General features: G+C 52.9%; 2 protein-coding genes across 7 annotated transcripts; both read right to left on the reverse strand.

Annotated features, from left to right (window-relative positions):
* Positions 1-1,341: 1,341 nt before the first annotated feature.
* Positions 1,342-16,216, reverse strand: CUL7 (cullin 7). Of its 4 annotated transcripts, none has more exons than XM_063096572.1 (26): positions 15,927-16,216; positions 14,497-15,084; positions 13,723-13,874; positions 13,097-13,588; positions 12,427-12,565; positions 12,130-12,326; positions 11,582-11,825; positions 10,576-10,816; positions 10,378-10,483; positions 9,125-9,352; positions 8,782-8,872; positions 8,514-8,685; positions 8,229-8,334; positions 7,641-7,736; positions 7,309-7,484; positions 6,737-6,870; positions 6,227-6,409; positions 5,891-5,997; positions 5,617-5,799; positions 4,340-4,500; positions 3,965-4,181; positions 3,598-3,859; positions 2,543-2,688; positions 2,278-2,404; positions 1,992-2,188; positions 1,342-1,736 (listed from the first exon to the last, which is right to left on the reverse strand). In XM_063096572.1, exons 2-26 carry the CDS (start codon positions 15,074-15,076, stop codon positions 1,413-1,415), a joined length of 5,061 nt encoding a protein of 1,686 aa, XP_062952642.1. In that variant the 5' UTR covers positions 15,077-15,084; positions 15,927-16,216; the 3' UTR covers positions 1,342-1,412. The 4 variants fall into 4 exon arrangements, with proteins under 4 accessions (XP_062952642.1, XP_062952641.1, XP_062952640.1 ...); XM_063096571.1 differs by having other exon boundaries at positions 1,983-2,188; XM_063096570.1 differs by having other exon boundaries at positions 1,983-2,188; positions 14,401-15,084.
* A 361-nt stretch (positions 16,217-16,577) lies between these two features.
* Positions 16,578-20,521, reverse strand: MRPL2 (mitochondrial ribosomal protein L2). Of its 3 annotated transcripts, none has more exons than XM_063096575.1 (7): positions 20,453-20,521; positions 18,878-19,046; positions 17,991-18,132; positions 17,762-17,877; positions 17,578-17,688; positions 17,196-17,269; positions 16,578-16,826 (listed from the first exon to the last, which is right to left on the reverse strand). In XM_063096575.1, exons 2-7 carry the CDS (start codon positions 19,041-19,043, stop codon positions 16,614-16,616), a joined length of 822 nt encoding a protein of 273 aa, XP_062952645.1. In that variant the 5' UTR covers positions 19,044-19,046; positions 20,453-20,521; the 3' UTR covers positions 16,578-16,613. The 3 variants fall into 3 exon arrangements, with proteins under 3 accessions (XP_062952645.1, XP_062952644.1, XP_062952646.1); XM_063096574.1 differs by having other exon boundaries at positions 20,315-20,475; XM_063096576.1 differs by lacking the exon at positions 17,196-17,269 and having other exon boundaries at positions 16,689-16,826; positions 20,315-20,475.
* Positions 20,522-20,562: the final 41 nt, after the last annotated feature.

A 20,562-nucleotide genomic window follows, 5' to 3' on the forward strand; every position in this document is an offset into this window, starting at 1 on the left:
CCCATGGCGGCAGTAGTAGCACGGGGTGGCACAGTGCAAGAAAGCTTCATCCTTGGCCCCGACGTGGTGCATGTTGGCTAGGCTACTACAGCCCACAGCAAGGGGCATGAGAGCCCAAAGAAGGGCAAAAAGCTCTAGCAATTGACAGCTAGCTCAAGAATAAGAGCATGGCCTGGGCTAATAAAAAGTAGGTCATGATCTCTGGTACAAAGGTGGAGAGGCATCCAAGTGACAAACTGCAGCAGCCCCAGTGTGCCCTGGGCCCACAGCTGTCCCAGCCTGCTGCTGCCTGTCTGGACTCTGCCCCACAGGGTAGCCATGGGCCAACAGGCTGGTACATGCTCTGAGAGCCACCAATAACACCATGGAACCACTACTGCAAAAGCATGAGCCCTCTGTGCCCCCTGGAGATCCCTCTGCCCTCTGGTTTGTTGCCTCATCCTGAGCCCCAGACTTTGCCAGCCCTTGGCCTCTTTTTCCTTACAGACTATTCCAAGTGTCAGTCCCGAGAGGTACCCAGTTCCCTCTGTCTGGCCTCTGTACCCTCCCTTACCACCTGATTCTTCTATACCCTTCCTCCCCCTCCTTTCTTCTCCCTGTCACCTCTGGGCTGAGAAGAACCATGGACTTAGGATGCCTGGGTCATTCCTCCTTCCCTCCTCCCCAGTGGCCCTGCCAAGATGCAGAGCTCTATCCCCTGGCACTGGGTCCCCTAGTCTGACCTGCCCTGCCCCAGTGTGGGTGAAGCCAGAGAGCCAATCATAGCAGCATAAGCAAACCTCCTCCTTAGTGGCACTGGCTTGCCTATGCAACTAGTTAAGTGGTAGGAGTTTTGACATGCATTCAGCTCTGCAGAGCCAGAGGAGGGTAGAAGCAGAAGGGTAGAAGAGAGGGGCAACGTGGAGGAGCTTGTGAGAGGAAGTAAGAAAGGAGCTGCAGTTCCTTCTAGTTCTACTTCCCACCCAGATTCAGGTTGTTGGGTGCGTGTGGTGGCTGCAAGGGTCTTTTCTCACCTTTATCATGTCAGCCTTACTTAGGGAAGGCACCAGTGAATTGCATTCACTGCTGGGAGTGGTGACCAAAATAGGGACGCACTGGCAAAGCCTTCACTGTGTCAAGTGCTTCCACACCTGTTACTATTCTGATCCACTTAATCCCCCTGCCTAGAGAGGGGTATACCCTCCACCTTTGTCCCCAGTCTACCATCCTTACCCTAACAAGACTGCTGACATGTCACAAGACAGCCTCAGTGTCAGAGAGCTCCTTACATCTTTTGGCCAGGAAAGTGCCCTCCCCCCACCCTTCTCAGGTTTCTAGCTGTCACCAAACACACATGGGTCATGTAATCAAACTCCTGCATTTTATTTCTGTAGAAAGCCCCAGCTGTACCTACCCCAACCCCATCTCCAGGACTACCGGAAGGTAGAGAAGCTCTGAGTGCCAGTGCAGGATGCATAGGGCACACCCCGAGAGCGAATCTGCAGGGTGTGGAAGGTGAGGGGTGGGTTGGGGCCTGAGGAGCCTGGGTTCAGGGACTCAGTGTGAGGCTCCATCACAGTCACGGGGACTGCATAGGATAGCGTCTGGGGCCGGTCATCATGGCGTCTCAGTGTGCCCTTGCTCAGGAGGTGCAGGATGCAGGAGAGGACATCAGTGCTACTGCAGACAGACCCCCTACCAAGGCTGCTGACCAAACCCCTGGGGGGACAAGGGCCTTTCTGCCATGCCTCCAGCACCTGGTATGGGAGAGGAAAGGAGAAACAGTAGGTTAGAGACACCCAGCTTACCCCACCTCTAGCTTCCACTCCAACCACAAACTTCTAGGACAGGAAGCCCCAAGGACATCAGGTGCACCCCAGTCATACTCATACACTACAGGCTGCACAGTGAACAAGATGTTTCAAACATGGACCCACCTCCTCCTGTGGACTGTCCCCCCAACCCCCACAAAACTCCCTCACCCACTGTGCCCACCCCACTACCAGACAGACAAGCTGATCAATGTGCAGCCCTTCATCCCCGTGGGCCTTGAGGATTCGGACAATGAGGCAGTTCAGAAGATTCCGTCTCTTCTCCAAGTTCCGGCCTTCTTCATCCTCAGCTTTCAGGTATGTCTGAGGTGGGATGAGCCACACGTTTCCTCTCCTTGGCCTAGGTTCCTCGCTGCCATCTCGAACCTTGAGAAACCCTGACATAAATACTGGTCATTCAGTGAAGGGCCCATGAGGAGCCTGGCCCTGGCTTAGAGCAGAGGCCCCTCTGGCCTTAAGTACATACCTGCTGGTACATCCTTTTCCTCATGAAGGTCCAAGGGACCTCTTGAAGAGGTGAGAGGCCCAATCGCCTGATTCAGCACATCTAGAGAGAGCCCCGAGAGTGCCAGCAGACTCTCTACAGAGACCATCTTAAGAGAAGAGGTGGAAAGCATTCAGGGCTTCTCAAGGGGTGGAGAGGAAAGGATGGAGGGAAGGAGTCAACTTTAGGGAAGAAAGGTGAGGGACAAAATGGAAGAGAACAGGGAGGTGCAGAGGGGTGAGGCCACCTTCAGATCATTGAGATACAGCAACAACCACATCTGTATGGTGGACACATGCAGGGTCTGGTCCCCAAATTGCAGCTCAGCCCGGCCCAGCCATGTCCACTGCAGCCGCCTTTGTGGGCCTTGCTCTAGGATAGGATGGCTCTGACCTGGAGAAGTACCAGGGAGGAGGAGAGAGACAGAGCAGGGGAAAGGAGGGAGTTAGGGGTTGAAGTGATGGTACACCAGTGGTCAGCTTTGCCCCTGCTGACCTCTGCAGAGCACGTCGTCCCAGCATCTACAGACACTGTGGCTCCTGGTCTGAGCTTCCAGATGTCAGCCTTCTCTGTGCCCACCTCCCCGGAGAGCCTGAGGTATCTGGGAGCCACTCTGTGCCTAACCCTGTGCCAGGCAGGCTCCAATTAGTGCATTCAAGGAGTGCCCCATTTTTTTTAGGGAGACAAAGCCATGAAGTGAGGAAAGACCAAGGCTCTTATTAGACTAGAACATGTGAGAGAGGAAACAATGTCTCCCCCATTAGTCTGGGAGTTCTCTGAGGGCAAGGTTTGCATCTCTTTCCCTCCTTTGTTGCTGCCCAGCCCAGGGATACATACCCCATGGGGAGTTTAGGATTATGGGTGACTAGCCAGGAGGGAGCCAGACACCTACCCCCAAGGGAAGGCTCTTTTGGGGACCTCAGAGCCTCCCCCCTTCATCCTCCCTCCTACTCACAAAGAGATTCCTAGGACTTCTTTAAGGACAGAAAAGGCAACGATGTGGGGATCTGGTGTCTGACAGCACCTCCCACTCCCAGTTGTAATTCTTTTTTTTTTGTGGCTGGCTGGTTGGGGTGGGGTAGGAAGAAGCATGAGGAATCTGAACCCTTGACCTTGGTGATATAACATCGTGCTCTAACCAGCTGAGCTAACCAATCAGCCCTGCCTAAGGAATTCTTATCCCTAAAGACCATTTTGTTACACATTAAGGCTCCCTACCCCAGGGTCTGCCCGCAATCCGGGGTCCCTTCCCAGGACCCCACCCTCTCCCCAGACCCAAGTTCCCTCTGACTGGCTGCTCACTTTTGTTGTAGAAGTTGGAGTATCGGTTCAAAGTGCCCCTCAGGTAGGAGGGCAGGCAGGTTCTGGGGTTCAGCGTGTGGGAGATAGAGGCAACAGGCCAGCAGCGCGGGGACAGGACGAGCACAGATATCTCTGGCATCGCCCCTTCATAGTAGAGGTCCTCATCCTCCTTCTCTCCCTCCACCATGTCTGCTGCTGCAGCCGCCCCAGCTTCCTCTTTCTTCTCGCTCTTGTACTCTTTGCCACTAGCCTCATGGCCCACCTGAAGGGACACAGGGTTTGCAAATGCCGTGGGCCTCCTCCTGTCTGCTCTGTGCCTCTCTTCCTTCCTACCCTCCCATTTGCTCATCCCCTCCCTGGCACCCACCTGTATTTTCTTCTCTGTGTCTTCCAGCTTCAGGAGTTCCTGATCAAGCCGCTGGAGCTGGTAGACATGGAACTGGCGCTGCAGCTCCTCGGAGGTGCTCAGGCTCCGCAACATCTGCTGGGGGAGGCGGTTGGGGAAGCAGGATCCGATCTGCTCCAGCACAGCCCCCTCCAACCAGCTCGAGCCCACGCCCAGGAGACGGTCCGCCATGTAGTGTCTGCAGTACACACAGCCCAGGCCAACCCTCAGTGTGGGTGCCAGCTTCCCGCTCCAGGGCTCTGGCATGCTTGCATCCCAGATTCCCAGGCCCCGTGAGCTGGCCCTGCCCCCACATTCCCACTTCCTCCATCTCCCATCTCCTAGGTTCACACTCACTGGTAGTAATGCTCAAAGGTGGTGGCTATTTCCAGGCCAGAGAAAATCAGAGCGGTTTCCAGACATCGCTGCAGCTGCGCCAGCATCTCCATCCCTCGGGCTCCCCCAATCCGGCTTCCCTGGATCCGCTGGTCAATATGCCGGGCAAACTGCTCACTCACCTGGGTGTTGAAAGAGCACAGGAAAACCCTGAACGAGTAAGCCAGTGAGCAGGTGAGTGGGAGCAGTAAGGAGGGTCTGAAAAAATAGATGGGAATGGCTGGTGGCTTCATAAATTGGTCAACACTTCTATAAGGGTATTTTATGCAATCATTAACAATTGTGCAAATTAACAATATTAACAATTATGAAAAGTAGGGGCTGGCCAGTTAGCTCAGTTGGTTAGAGAATGGTGGTGCTGCTGACACCAACATCTAGGGCTGGTGTATTCCTACACCATCTAAGGACCTGTATTCCTGTACAGGTCAGTTGCCAAAAAAAAAGAAAAAGAAAAGTGTTTTAACACATTGTATCTAAAAATCAAACTAATAAAAATAATTTAAAATGAGGAAACAAGTTATGTGCACAAAGATAGTCCAACTGTCATGTTCCTATTAGATAAAACGGAATTGGAAGCAACTCAAGCAGCCATGGCTTCATGCTCCTGGCACTGAACCTTGCTTATCAGGGTGCTCACTGACTTTTGTTTCTCATTTGCTTAACATTGCATCTTCCCTAGAAGACTCTAACTTTGAGAAGGACTTTGTCTATCTTGCTCCCTACTCTATCTTCTGTGCTTATTAAATATTTATTGAAAGAATGGGAATGGTAAAGTAAATCATAGTACATCCAGGAGATGGTATTTTATGCAAAAATTGAAAATGAGGACAAAAAGTTGGCTCGATGGTTAGCTCAGTTGGTTAGAGAATGGTGCTGATAACTTAGCAAGGTCCAGGGTTCGATCCCTGTACCAGCCAGCCACAAAAAAAGAAAAAAAAGAGGACAAAAAGCAACACTGAAAAAGGCCCCTAATGTAATAGTGAAAAGAAAACAGGATAGAGCATTGTAACTACTTGTGAGTAAACTCTTTAGTAAATTATGCATACTAATAAAAGTATATCAAGATATACTAATGGATGGCATACTGTAGGTCATAATCTTTTTTTTCCATTTTTCAAATTGTTGATAACATGGTTATATACAAACATGTGTTCATCAAAGAATGGGAACAGAAGGGTGGGGCACTGTGAGGAGGTAGGGAAGGGAGAGCTTGTGGAGAGGCCGGGTGGGAGGCTTACGTGGGCAGCTTGGAGAAAAGGGAGCTTCAGCAAGGCACCGGCACAGCCATTCTGCAGTGCCAGCAAGAAGGCTGCCCGGGGCCCAAACAGCTCAGAGCTCGACTTCTGCAGATTGTGAAAGTGCTCACAATAGCGTGGTACAAAGTCATCATCCCGCCAGTATGAGGTCAGAAAATTGTTCACCTGCAAGGAAGGGGCAGGAGAGGCATGAAGAGGCAACCCAGTGTGCCACCATTACAGTGCCCCTCTCTCCCTGACACCTGCTCCTGCCCACCTGCTCCTCCACCACGACCCGCCAACAGCGGGTCAGGTTCCTCATGATGCTGCTGGGAAGGCCCCGGGTAGCCAAGGAGCTCCAGTCGTGGCTTCTGTTCCTGCCCTCTGTGGCGACAGAGGAAGTGGCAGGGGCAAGGAGGGGCAGCCCCCTGGCTCCCAGGTCCCTAGCCAAGGCTGAGCCCTGAGGCCTTTCCTGACATGCTATAAGATGAGCAGGCTGAGCACACAGGGAGGGGAAAGGGGAAGATAGATGGAATCCTGTGGTGTGGAGGGGGTGGTGGGCCCCAGGAAACCGTTCCTCACTAGAGCTCCCCACCTGGACCCTGGCACTCACTGGGCCGAGGAGTGGCCATCACCAGAGGGGATGTCCCACAGGGCTCAACATGCACCAGCAGGTGGGTGAGGCGGCGCACCCGCGAGGAAAAGGCTGCTGAGCGGCTCTGAGGGTTGTGGGCAGCCTCCCGACACTCCAGGTACTGGTCCAGCAGCCAGCCCAGGGGGCTGATGCCATCCTCATCTGGAGATCAAGGAAAACAAGCCATGGCCTGGCATGTCCCCAGCCAGGGAAGTGGGAGAGGCCGGGCTGGACAGGAGTGTAGAGAAAGCACAACTGGACTGAATCATATGGTGAGGGGTAGCAAGTCCCCTCCTGACCTCACGGTGTCAGCTGGCACTTGAGAACGGGAGCAGCCCCTGGGCTGTGAGCAGAGGGCACAGAGGTGATGAATGCAAGTACCAAAAAGGCAAAGAGCATAACCCAGGTGGTTCTAGGGTACAGCAGAAGGAGCTGCTGAGTGGGGCCTCACAATGGAATAGGAAAGGGGCCAGGTGTCAGGGTGGTTACCGGGTGAGGTGATGTTCTGCACCAGGGGGCTGACCAGGGCCTCCCAGCAGGTCTTGCCCAGTGCTTGGGCAGCCTCATCATCAGGGAGGAAGTGATCAGCAAAATTCTGCTCCTGGCGCAGAGCCTCATTGAGTCTGGAGATGAGATGGGGGAGGAAGGCGTCAGGGACCAACCCCCAGCACCCAGACTGAAGCTCCACTCAGTACTTCAGAACTACCCTCCAGGGCCGAGCCCGTGGTGCACTCGGGAGAGTGCGGCACTGGGAGCGCAGCGATGCTCCCGCCGCGGGTTTGGATCCTACATAGGAATGGCCGGTGCACTCACTGGCTGAGTGCCGGTCACGAAAAAGACAAAAAAAAAAGAACTACCCTCCACCAACTGGAATAGCCCATTCCCACCACAGAAATCCCTTGTCTTTATCCTTTCTTCTCCTCCCCACACCTCAGAACACTGGCACCCTTCCCAAGCAGATTAAACCTCCATCTTCTGCCTCCGGAGATGCCACCCACCAGCCATTTGCAACAACCTTACCTTTCACACAGACACAGGCACACACACACGCTCCCACATACCTAGAACTCAGGTGCAAGAGGCTCCTGCGGTCCTCCACGATGTCCTGACTCCAGGCCTGTGCCCGAACCATGTAGAAGAGGCGAGTGTGGCGACACAACTGCTCCCGGAACACTGGCCAGAACATAAGCTTGGGGCCCAGGACTTCTAACCCCCGAATGCGTGTGTCGATGCCGCCCTGCAATGCACACAGGCCTTTTTGCTTGCCCCACGCCCTCAAGCCTCACACTTGGAGCTGCCCAAGACCCACGCTAGAGTTCTGGCTCAAGATCTGCAACAGTTCCAAGGCTCAGAGCCCCCTATCCAGGGCCACACCCCACACTCCCTGTACTACCTGCTGGCAGCGCTTTATGCGGATCTGGATGATGGGCCAGAAGTGGTTCAGGTTCTCCAGGAGGATCACCCGGCTAGCACAGGGCATCACATTCACCTGGCAGGGGGCAGAGAGGGCTGTCACCTCCACACCTGTGGATGAGAGTGCTGAGAGCACCCAAGTCAGCTCCAGTCTCTTCACTGTGTCCCTTGCTTCCCCAGGCCCGGGATACGTGGGGTCCTGACAAAGGGGTCCTAATGCCACTCCCTCTGCTCAGGGCCTGATGCCTTCATGTAGGCACAGGGATAAAGGACTCTACTTTCTGTGTGGCTCAAGACAGGGAGGAGTTTAGGAGTCGATTTATTTATTTATTTATTTATTTTTTAAAGATGACAGGTAAGGGGATTTTAACCCTTGACTTGGTGTTGTCAGCACCACACTCTCCCAAGTGAGCTAACTGGCCATCCGTATATGGGATCTGAACCCATGGCCTTGGTGTTATCAGCACCACACTCTCCCGAGTGAGCCACGGGTCGGCCCTAGGAGTTTAGAGTCTGGGCAGGAGGGCGGATTCTATGAGGGGTGGGCCTATGGCACAGGGGCCCCTACCGAGTTGAGTTCCGTGTTAAGAGAGCTGGTGCTGTCACCCCCATACACCACCACCCGGGCTGGCATGTAGCTCGAGTCCTCGCTGGCCACCAGCAGAGTCAGCTGCCTGGGTATAGGGAGGAGGAACCAGTTGGAATGAGAACCTGTCATATCCCTTCAGACAGAGCCCAGACAAGCACTTTGGCCAAGTGCTTGGGGGTGGGGGGTGTTTCACCCAAGACAAATATGGTGAAGTCACGAGAAAGCATGGGTATGTGGCTAAGCATATGCACGGGAGCATGTTACCTGACCAGGATGCCCTGATGCATGTGCAAGGTGATGTAGTGGGATCCAGCACTGCCACTGGACTCCCAGTAGGTCTTGGGGTTGCGGTCCGTCAGCTTGCTGGCCCGGTGTGGGTTGGAGGACACCTCCACCTTCTCCCAGCACCTGTCCTCCTTCACTTCTACACTGGAGCCTAGGGACAAGTGGGAAGGGGTGGAGGTCACAGCCTGGTAGGGAGTGGAGGGGACACAGGTGTGGGGATGTGGAATAATGGGGGAAAGGCACGAACCCTGGCACAGATATCTGAGGAAAACATCAAAGAAAGGGATATTGATGGGCCGGTGGGTTCGTCTGTGGTCTTCAATCTGGCCTAGCACCATCTGCAGGCGGAATATCAGAGGGAAGGGGAGAGGGAGGAATGTGGAAAGACACACGGAAAAATGTATGGGGAAAAGAGCAGGTGGGACTTTCTCCACAACACTGGCAGAGCAGGGCAGGGAACAAATGCCCCCAGGTTCACTAGTCACCTGCTGTTCTGATTCAGGAACATGTCCCCTTCCCTGCTACTGCTCAGGCTTCATATTCATATGCAGCTCAGAACCCACAAGCTTCCCTCTGCCCTTCCTCCTGACCTGGATGCAGCCTCCCAGGATGTTGGTAGTGAGTTTCCGGTAGAGGTGGGCATGCTTCTCACACTTGAACACCATGTCTCGCAGCTCCTGAGCCAGCTCCAGCTTTCCCAGGTGCTTCTCCAGGGCCTTGGAGATAGCATCTCGGGCTCCCAGCTGATTCAGCACCACAGCATAGTCCCTGCTTGCAGAGGTCAGGCGGTGCAGGAAGAAGATCAGTTCCTGGAGCACCTGGGATGAGGACATGAATGGGGAGGTGAATAAAGGAGACAGGGCACATGCCACAAGGGCATTTGCAGTAGTATATACCCATGGTGTGCTGGGCACTGGGGATGCTGCAGTGAACAAGACATAGTGAGAAAGTAAGACAGGGATGTGGGAGACATGAAAATCAGGTGGAGTTAGAGAACCAAAGACAAACCAAAACGGAAAAAGCCAAGAGACACCTGCCACCCTGGGGTTCTAGACAACTGCTTATGTTGGCAACAGGTGCAGAGAGCATCCCTGGGTTCTTTCATTCAGGCCCAGCTGTCCCAAGAACCAGTTGTAGGGCTGCCTTTTGAGATGTTCAGGCCCCAAGCACAGGCACCAGGATAGCTGGAAGGGGACCAGGCGGGACTGGATTTGTGTGTGGACACTCAGTGAGTCCACCTCAGAAACTAACATCTGGGGAACAGCTAAAGATGTGGACTGCGGACACTCACTGCCACCACGACCCTACTTCTCTGACCCCTTCCAAAGCCTTCTGTGCCCGGGACCTCTCTATATTTCTTGCAGGGGACTCTGGTATGTGATGGTCCCCTCTACCTCCTTCACCCCCTCGCTCCCACAGGGCCAGCAATAAAAAGGTGTTGCTGAAGCTCTTAATGTAATATATATATATATCCTTTTGTGTAAGAAAGAGGATGGTAAGACCATACATTTGGGTTTGTTTACATTGGCGTAAGGAAATACAGGAGGGACACATCAATTAATACAAGTGGTTAACAATAAAGGGTGTGTGGAGGTACTGGGGGAACAGGGATTTGGATGACAGCGAGAATTCTCAATGTGTACCTTATATCGTTTTGATTTGTGAACCATGTGAATGTATTACCTATTTAAAGAAATAAAATCCAATTTTAAAAGCGAAACTCAAACCAAGAGCACAAAGGCTTTGTCGTGCCCTCCAGAGCCTTGCCCAGGGGGGCTGCCTCGCCAGTGGCTGCCTTATGTCCTTTCCCTCCCAGCATCTCCTAAGAGCAGGGCAGGGGTACCTCTCGGTTGGTGTTTGGGGACCGCAGGCAGGCCATGCAGGCATCCATGGCCTCATGCCAGGGGAGCAGCAGTGCCTCAGGGAAGTCCACCAGCTGCATCAGGATTCTGGGGGAGGGAATGGGAGGACAGAGAGATGTGTAGCCAGCCTCAGAGACCCCTTCTGTCCAACCCCACCTTTCCCCCCACTCCCCCCCCACCTCAGAACGGTCAGGTGCAGGGCCCTGTGGGTTGCTGCTGGAGTATCCAGGCTCCGCATCAGTGTAAGGAAGGTCTGGGGCTGCCGCTGCAGCCGCAGCAGGACTGGCTTGACCTCGTTCTCCCGGGTCCCCTCCAAGCTGAGGGCTTGCTCCAGATCTAGGAGGATTTTCCCAGCCGGACCATAACCCTCCACCAGACACTGTAGGGGAGTGTTGGGGCTCTGAGATGGGAGTTCTTTTGCTACAGGAAGACGGGAATCACAAGAGTTGGTCATTGTTAGTGATATGAAGGCTCAGAAAAGGATAGACAGATTCATGACTCTCAATTTTTTTTTCTAATTTTTTCCTAAAAATGCTTTTGATTTTTTTTGTCCTCCTAAAAGTTAAGTTTGGGGATCTCATACTATCTCTTAATATACTTATAAGACAGCTTCGTGACAAATTTTATATTTTATATTCTTAAAATAGCAAAGTAGCTTTGTGTTTGCAAATAGCAGAGCATTTCTCTCTATTTAAAGGCATGCAGGCTGGTTGGTTCACTTGGTTAGAGCACAGCCTTATAACACCAAGGTAGCAGATCTAGATCCCTGTACCAGCCAGCCAGCTGTTTAAAAAAAGAAAAAAAAAAAAAAAAAAAAAAAAGAGCATGGTGCTGATAACACCAAGGCCCAGGGTTCAATCCCTGTACTGGCCAACAAAAATAAATAAATGAAAATAAAAGCATGTAATAATTTGTTTTTGCCTCCAATAGTAAAAGTTAAATGTGGGGGCTTTTTTAAGACTTCAAAAATCTCTCGCAATTTTCAAACTTTACACCCTCCTTCATTTTTTGATGGGAGTACAATGTCAGCTTCTCCATTTGTTGCTTGTCTCTAAGTTTCAGATTCTTCCTAAGGTACTACCTCTTCCAGACTGGATTGCTCAAAAATCAGCACAGACATCTCTCCTGTGCTAACGCCCTCCTAAAGGCAAGTCTGCTCAGCTGCTTTGTCTGTCTGGCACTCACATTCCACTCTGGTTTCATTATCTGATTCCTGGGCTTCCAGTAGGAGGGCATCTTGGTAGGCTTCTAGAAGGGATTGGTAGGGTGGCTGCCCTGTCAGGGCCCCGGGCCCATACTTCCTGTAGACACGGCAGTTGAGCAGGTCCCTGAGAGCACTTTCACTGAGTCGCTGTGGCAGAGCCAGCAGCAGGTCCTGGGCCAACTCCATAGGCACAGCCAGCTCAGCCAGGATCTCATCATCCAGAATCTGCCACCGGGGAGAAGCTCTCACTGCAGGTGGCCCTGCAGGCAGAGAGGCTCCAGAGGACATTTGGTAGGGGTGGAAATCTCTCTGCACACACATCCTCTACCCTGAACCTCTCATAACTGTCTGCTGGCTCCTCCCAAACAGCTCACCAACACCTCCCACCTCCAAACATTCCAGACCCCTCCCTGCGGCCCTTTACACTCTCTGACCTCTGCTTCCCATCCTGAGCCTTCCAAATGCTCTATGACAGTCCAGCCCTTGCAGGGAAGCCCTCCAACCTCCAGGTGTCTCCAGGCTGCTCTACCTCCCCATCCAGGTTCTCCTGGAGGATCTGTAGAACCTCTTGATAGTCATGTCCATCCAGCTTCTTGATGAAGAAGAGGAGCTCCCACCACTCAGCCTGGGTCAGGTGTTCACTCTCTTCAGCGTCCTCATCCTCAGGTGGCACGTAAGGCATGGCATAAAGCTCTGTCATGGGCTTCCAGCGCCAGGAGGGCAGGGCTGTGGAAATGGGCCATGGAGCAAAGGGATGTCACTGCCCACCCAGCCAGACAACTGCTCCTCTGCTCAGAGCTGACCCCTGCTTCCTCTCTGAGCTCACCTCCACCCAGGGCTCCACTGACCACAGCCCTCTGGTACTCATCAGCCTCAACCATGTCCTCAACGTCTTCCTCAAAGCCCAAGATCTCCAGCATGTGCCAGTGTACCCAATAGGTGCGGCCCGTTGATTCCCACAACACCTGGAGGATAGGGGAAAAAGGAGAGGGAAGGTGGAGAGAGGGCTCACTAATGACTAGCTGTGGCCCAATGATACGGAACAATAGTCCTCAGGATGACCATTTGGCCAGGTTTGGAAAAACCTCCAAATAGCAAAACACTGGCATATGGAGAACGTATACACACACACAGAGGACATATTCCCCTTATTGGGATATAGGGATGCGTTTTGCCTCTCCTCTCATCCTATCTTTGATGGCTTCTGCCCCTACACTTCTTCTTGGCCTCAACCACCACATCTCCCTGACCCTGACTTTTGGGGGTCTTGCTATATCAGTTTCTTCCTGGGTGTTAGTCTTCTTGACCTCACAGCCTCCTAAACCCAGATATTCTCCAAATGGCCCCCCTTTCAATTGCTGACCCCCTTTTACTATCCCAGTCTTACTGAGGGTTTCCTCCTTGGGTGGCCTGCCAGAACTCACTATATGGAAGCCCCAGCTATGGCCCACTCCAAATAGATCTCCAACAGTGTCCCACCACCGTGTCCCATTCACCTGCACAGGGGGCACGCCATTGTTGCTCTGCTGGAACTCGCCCTTGTCCCCAGCACTGATCTCCTCGTAATTATCCAGCATCCGCACTCGCATCCCTGGCTGCAGCGTGTCCCGCACATACAAGGCATAGGTATTGCCACTTGCGAACTCAGAGCGAGGGCGAAACTGCCTTGACCTCCTCAGAGAGGGCCGTGCCTGGGCAGATTGGAGCCCTGGGTCTGCATCTGCCGGCTGGAAGATGGAACAGGGGCACCGGACCGAGTTCCCTGGTCTTGAAGCCTGGTCCCAGCGCATGGCCTGCACCAGCTCAGAGATCAGGGTGCCCAAGGCCATACTGAACTCCAACTCCAGCCTACCCCTCTCGCCACTCAACTCCTCGGGAGCAGAGTTGTTCTGGGCACCTGGTCCCACAGCACTGTCGTTCAGCTGATCCAGCAGGGAGGTGACATGCAAATAGCGCTTTACCAGGGAGAAGAGCAGCCTTCCTGGGACCTGTGGAATACAACCTTTGGCCTACATCCACCCTTTGCCAGTTTTAGCCCCTCTTTCCACACTGTCCTCTGCAGACAGGTGCAAAGGCCTGGTCCTTAAATCTTGTTCACAGCTCCCCCCACCCCACAGTATACCTGTGGCAGCTGAATGCCCTCAAAAGACATGGGATGTTCAGAGAGTGTGGCCTGTGCAAATAGTGCTAGCAGAGCACAGCGGCTGTCAAAATCCAGGTGTTTCTCAATGGCCTCTTGCTGGCTCAGTGACAGAAGGATCTGAGTCCGGGTCCCTGTAACCCACATCCCAATCAGTAACTGCTCCCTAACCTCATCCTTCCCAGGTATCTCTCCTAGACCCTCTACTTTTTCTTTTTTTTTCTTTTTTTGTCCTTTTCGTGACCGGCACTCAACCAGTGAGTGCACCGGCCAGTCCTATATAGGATCCGAACCCGCGGCGGGAGCGTTGCAGCGCTCCCAGCGCCGCACTCTACCAAGTGCGCCACGGGCTCGGCCCAACCCTCTACTTTTTCAATCCAATCCTTTTGCCATCACACAGTGGGAATGACATAATTTGCTGACTTGCTTCAAAAGCCAAAATTTACCATCTTATTCGTATGTGCACACGTATACACACACACACACACACACACAATCTGCAACAGTGTAAACTCTAAACTATTCCTTTTCATAGAAAGCCAATTAATTAATATTAGGTTCTTAAGGATTCAGTCTTTCCTCTTTCTGCAGAGATGCCCCTCCTCCCCCACCTCCTTTTCTTCCAACTCCAAGAGAAGAGCAACAGAATCATTTACGTACTGATGAGGTCAGAGGCTTCTGGCACAGTGTCCTGTGAGTCCCTGAGCCGACCCAGCCCCTCTCCTGCTTTCCCTTCCTCCCCACACTGCTCCTCACCAGCATCATGGGAGGACAGGGCTTGTATCATCCGGCCTGCGCTCCAGCGAATCTGATAATCAGGACTACTCAACATGTGCATGAGCAAGTCCAGGACCCTTGGGTCCTTGAACACCCCAGTGAGGGGCTCGATGCTGGCATAGGCGCTGAGCACATGGACAGTGTGAAGCAGAGGAGCAGGAGGAATGGCACCCACACACTCCTCCAGCTGCCGAAGGGCCCTCTGAATAAGGGACTTCACATCCGTTTCCATCTCCCCCAGCACAGATTTGTCCAGGGTCCCAACCTCCCCTGCAGACTCCTGGGAGGGACCGATAACCTGGCCGTTCTCGCCCAGCATCTTGTGACAGTTGGCATAGATCTCGTCATTGGACATCCATAGCAGGATGTGCTCAGCCTTGCAGTCCGCTTGACTCGAGTCCCCTTCCCCATCATCCCCACGCCGGAGGATGAGCCAGCGGATCTGGTACTCAGGATGTCCATTGTGACCCACTCGCTGGCGGATCAGCTCATCAGGATAGGCATGCAAGCCAGGCCCCAGAGGCACCCTGAATTCCCTGTAGCGGAGTTCCCCCACCATCCTGGCACCTGGGACACACAAGCAAAAGAGAACAGGCAAGCTAAGGGTGAGAGGGGAGGTCGGAAAGTCAAGGACATCCAGGAGTTGGGGAAGCAAATGTAGCAACAGCTGTCGGGCCGCTCCGGAGACCGGGAGAATAAAACAGGGTCAGGAGTTGTCTGCTGTATGTTGGTTGGGTGAGGCCAGGCCTGAGCAGAAGAACACTGAGGTTTGTTCTGCGAGGACACATTTGAGGGCTAAAAGGAATGTCTCCAAGGCCCTGCAGCCTGGAGGGGGTTGGTTTAGAAAAGCGGGGGTGGGGATAGTGGGGGCAGGGCGGCCTTGGAGTTACAAGTGAATTCCAAAGCCCTGGGACAGGGAGCGGCCCTGGGAAGAGGGTGTGTGAAGCCCCGAGGACTACGTTTGGGAGGGCTGGGGAGGGAGATCCCGAGTGTGTGTGGAAAGGGGTGAAGCACGGGGTGTGAGTCGTAGAGGCAAGAGACCTCGAGAACTGGTGACGGAGTGGGAGCGCAAGGCGCGACGGGCTTGGAAGAGGGACTGGTGGGCTGGAGGTGCCTATGGCTGGAGCAACTGGAATAGCAAGGATGGTGGGGACCCGAGCGGCTCGGGACAGAGTGCACAGGAGACCTGGTGGGTGAGGGGCGCGAGGCTTGGTCGACGGGGATCAGAGACCGGAGAAAGCGAGGACGCGAGGCAGGGTGGGAAAGGGAACGCTAGGCCCGAAAAACGAAAATCCCGAGGTACGGTGGTACAGGAGGACGCGAGGTCGAGTGAGCACGAGGCTCGGTGGGCGACTGGGCGGACGAAAACCCAGGGTAGGGGCAGGGGGCCGCGGCGGGGCTCTGGCCACCTCAGAAATCCACCGAGATCTTGGAGCGAGGCCTGTCCTTTGCAGAGATAGGGACGCTGCACGGACGATGGCGGCGACGCTGGCGAAGATTTGGGCCCCGCCTGGGCCCCCCTAGGGGGTCGAAGCGGAGAGGCGGGAGTGGGCGTGCCTCCGCAGACAGGGGGCGTGGCGCGGGTACCCGCTGTCATCGCCGGCTTGCGCAGCTTGGCGGCCGCCGAGGTAAGGCGGGGCTTGGTCCCGGCCAGCGGCGCCGGAGCCCCGCTCTGGGGACTCCACCGCCCGCCCAGAGCCACGGTTCATTTCCGCTGGACCCAGCGGAAAGCTAGGGGCCCTGGGAGTGCGCCGGGGAGGAGAAGCGGATGCCACCTTGGCGATGCGCGGCACCTCCTCCTCTGCGCCGCCCTTTCCTCTTCCTTTTCGCCCTCCCTCCTGCCGCCGGAAGTTCCTTCCCCGTTTCCCAAAATCAGAACTGGAAAAAACCTTGGAGGTCATTTATTCCCCCTCCTCCATTACATATAAAGGAACTGGGTGGTAGGTACGGCTCCATACTATCCTTTCCTTTCTCTTCCCCCCATACTTGTTTGCTCATTTTTTTCCACTTCCAGTCAGTACCATATCCTCCGTTCCCCCCTCCCCAAAAAGAGTAACAGGTAAAAATGGTGGGCATTTTATTAGAGTCCAGGGATATCAGCCTTGGGCAGCAGCAGAGGGCAGCTTCACATAACTCTTCATGGGGGGCAGAGGCCGAATCTTTCGGCCAGCCCAGCCCCCCTTGCGGTGCCAAAGCCCGCTGGAAGGCCTCTTGCCCAGCCAGCGGTTCCGACCTGCCTTGCCGATGACCCGTTTGTTATGATCAACGTTGGATACTCGGCCCACTGTTGCTATGCACGTTTCCAGCACCTGACAGAGAAAGGGCAGGGAGGAGAATGCACCGTGGGCGGAGGGGGGACTGACAATGTTGAGAGCAGGAAGGACTCTTGGGAGGCTTCTTACACTCAGTGAGAGAAGGGAGAGGAGAGGGTAAAAGCACAACATAGTTAACTTAAGTGTGGGTCCTACAGTAGGAACTGGGTAGTTAAAAAACAAACGCATATTCCACATGGTGCCAACCTGACAAGGCAGGCCTAGTCATGTGGCAGAAAAGGACAAGGCCCAGCTCCAGGCAGTTCCTTGCATCATAAAACACCTGGGAGCTATCCCAGCCAGGAAAGGTACATTCCAAAAATTCCTCCTTTGCTGATCCTTCTCACCTGTACCCTCAAGACACACCTGCATCTGCCTCTTTGAAGGCAGCTGGATGATGGCTGTCCCATTCACCTTCCGCAGTAGCACACCACATGTCCCTGGGGAAGGGAGAAGCCGCTTTGCCACCCTCCACAAGGGAGGAGGAGGTATGGGGGGGGCGGGGATTTACATGGGAACCATATCCCACATGCTGCCCTTGTCTTGCCCTTTAGGAGTAGATATAATTAAGGATACATGCAAGGTTTTAGGTTAAAACACAAGCACATTTTCATCCTCATGATTCTTGTTTTTTCCTTCTTTTTCTCTGCTAGTGGACCAGATGTGGACCCATGGGTTCAGAGAATTGTGACCTCGGGTACTCCTTGGCCTTCCAAATTGTAGGACCCAGGCAGCTTCTTCCCCATACCTGCAGCTCGGATATACTGGGCTCCCCGGCCAGGTTCACTTTCCACATTGTTGATGAGGGTCCCCACGGGCAGGGCCCCAAGAGGATGTGCATCCCCTTCCCGAGCAGCAACTAAAAGACAGAATTTCATCAGCACTAGAACCTTCACAACCTCTAGCCCACACATCTGGCTACCATCTCTCACCTGCCATTCGGCCTATGTGGTCAGAGTTCAGGATTATATCTCCAGCTTGCATATTTTCTGTGGCAATGATCCAGCGTTTCCGGCTGCCCCCAGCAATCAGAGCTATGTTTGCTGACCTGTTTAGAGTGAGGGACAGGTGAAGCAGACCATCTAGGCAGCCCCACACCTTCTGAGAAGCTACAAAGCAGTCATTCAGATCTTCCCTCATGGTCCCACATCCCGAACTTGCCTACAGGGATCATAGCGGACTGTGACAACTCTCTCCTTAAAGGGTCCTGGATTGGTCTCCTGCTCGGGCCGGAAACGCAGAAAGTCAATCATGCGATAACGTTGTTTGTGGCCTCCGCCAATACCATGCACTCGAATGCGGCCTGTGGTCATGACAGTTTGGAGACGTGATCCAGGTCAGACTAGTTCAACTCCCAGCATTGGGAACAGGCTCATCCTTGGCCAGAGGGCAGAGCTTCCCAATATTGTGGCACAAGCAGAAAATGATAAAAAATTTGCACAGCACTGGAATGGGTGGGGGAGGCAATATCTACACAAACCTTGGTAAAAATATTATATGATTACTGAAATTGTATAAAATTTCCAGATAAAATCTTTTCAAATTACTGAATTCAATAAGTTTACTGAGAGCCATGTAAATTGTGCTCAAATAATTTCAACTGTTATAAGTTTTTGAAGGGTATGCAAGAAAATGTCATGGAACTTACTGTGTATGGCCAGTTTTCTTCAATTACCCAGATTGTCTTTTTTTTTTTTTTTGTCTTTTTTGTGACCAGCTGCACCGCGCTCAGCCAGTGAGCGCACCGGCCATCCCTATATAGGATCCGAACCCGCGGCGGGAGCGCTGCTGCTCTCCCAGCGCTGCACTCTCCTGAGTGCGCCACGGGATCGGCCCCCCAGATTGTCTTAATAGCACAGATAAGCCGTCTGTTGCTTTGCATGCTATTCTCTGGCTCCTACACACATACTACATGCAGAAGGAGCCTAATAAATGCTTTTTAATTACATTCTTTGGCCTTACAAGGTATAAGTGTGTCAGTACACAGATCTAGGGTTATAGCATGTTTTTCCCCTTTACAACTTAAATATCCTTGCCCTTGCTCCCACCTGTGTGGTCTCGACCCCCAGACTTCCTCATCTTCACTGGTTTAATAGTGTACTTGGTACGACTCTTCCAGGACACAAACTTGGCACTAAGGGCCACAGAGGTAAGGACTGGGCGGCAGGGGAGCAACATCAAGGTAGAGGGCAGTTGGAGGAGGGCATTGCTCATCACCTAGGGATAAACAGAAATCTCTTTCACTTGAAAGCTAATTGAAGGAGGACTAAAGAACCAGGGGAGAGGGCACAGATAAATTTTAGCATTTAGACCACTTCCTCCTGGAAGTGTCCCAGACCAGCTGTCCAAAAACTCCACCCTTCACAGCTTGCACAGATACCAGTGCAGAATGTTTATCCAGGTGCATGTATGTTTGATCCTCTCACCTCTGAAGTTTTTCTTTTCTTTTTTTCGTAGCTGGTATGTATAGAGATCTACCTCTGAATTATTTCAGTGGAATATTCTCCCCTTGGTCATCTCCTTCCAAAGTTTACTCTATACTCTCCTTCTCCAGGAAGACTTTCCTTCCCTCAACAACTCCCTTTTCCAGAGCCAGTAACTGCCACACAGTCATGTACCACCATCAGCACCTATATGCCTTTTGGACTCTACATTATGACTCTGGAAGTTTTTCACACATGAACGGAGGGTAAGGATCATTTTTGTCTTGTTCCTTGCTGTATTCCCAGCATTTTACAGGTAGGTTGGTTTGGTTTTGAATTTTATTTATTTTGGGGTTTTTTTTTTTTGGCAGTTGGCCAGTGCAGGGATCAAACCCTGGACCTTGGTGTTATTGCTATACTCTAACTGAGCTAACCAGCCAGCCCTGGCTTCGATTTTAAAAGTATGCATCTGCCAAACTATCACAATCAGCCTGAGAGCTCCAGAAGAGTAAGACTTACAGCTTCTCTTTTCTGTGACTCACCAGTTGCCCACTAGGGACCTTAGGAAACCTTCACCTGAGGCTCTTCTTGGCATCTTGTCCTGCATTCTCATAATCTGAGTAATAACTCAGCCTTGCAGGTATCATATCATAAAGGCTAAGAGCACAGGCTCTGAAGACATACTCCTATAGTTAGTGTGTGACCTTGGACTGCTTATCAGTTTTCTCATCGGTAATAATAAGAATGATAATAACTACCTTATAGAGTGAATGAAATGAGTTCATTTATTTGAAATGTCTATTACTTATGCCTGGCTTATCGTAGGCAATCAAATTTTGGTTATTAATGAAACCTCTACAGCTGGATCTGCAGTTTCCAGTATCTTATCTGAAGAATCTCGCCCTAAAAGATAACAACACTTATACAGGGGAAAGCTGAGGCTGAGACTGACTTAACCAAGGCGTACGTGACTTCTGACCAGACTAGCATCCCCCGCCTCCTGCCTCCCATCTCCGGCGGCCCGAAATGGAAACAGCCTCCTTCCCGGGTAAAGCGGATTACCTGCGCGGCAGGGAGCAGACTCGAAACGGGGGCGGCAACAGCTGGGGGCGCTAGGCTCAGAGAGCCCAGAGCGCGGCTCAGTGCCCACAGTGCCATAGGGGTGGCCAGGCTCCACTGTACTCAGCACGCCAACCTTACCTGTAGTCAGGCCGCCTGGCGCTCCCAGATGACGCTAACTGTCCTCGGAGAGGTCGCTCCCCAATTACGTTACGTAAAAAGAGGCGGACGGAGAACTGGAGATCAAGCTG

This window comes from Cynocephalus volans, chromosome 5 (genome assembly GCF_027409185.1).
Source record: "Cynocephalus volans isolate mCynVol1 chromosome 5, mCynVol1.pri, whole genome shotgun sequence".
Taxonomy (NCBI): domain Eukaryota; kingdom Metazoa; phylum Chordata; class Mammalia; order Dermoptera; family Cynocephalidae; genus Cynocephalus; species Cynocephalus volans.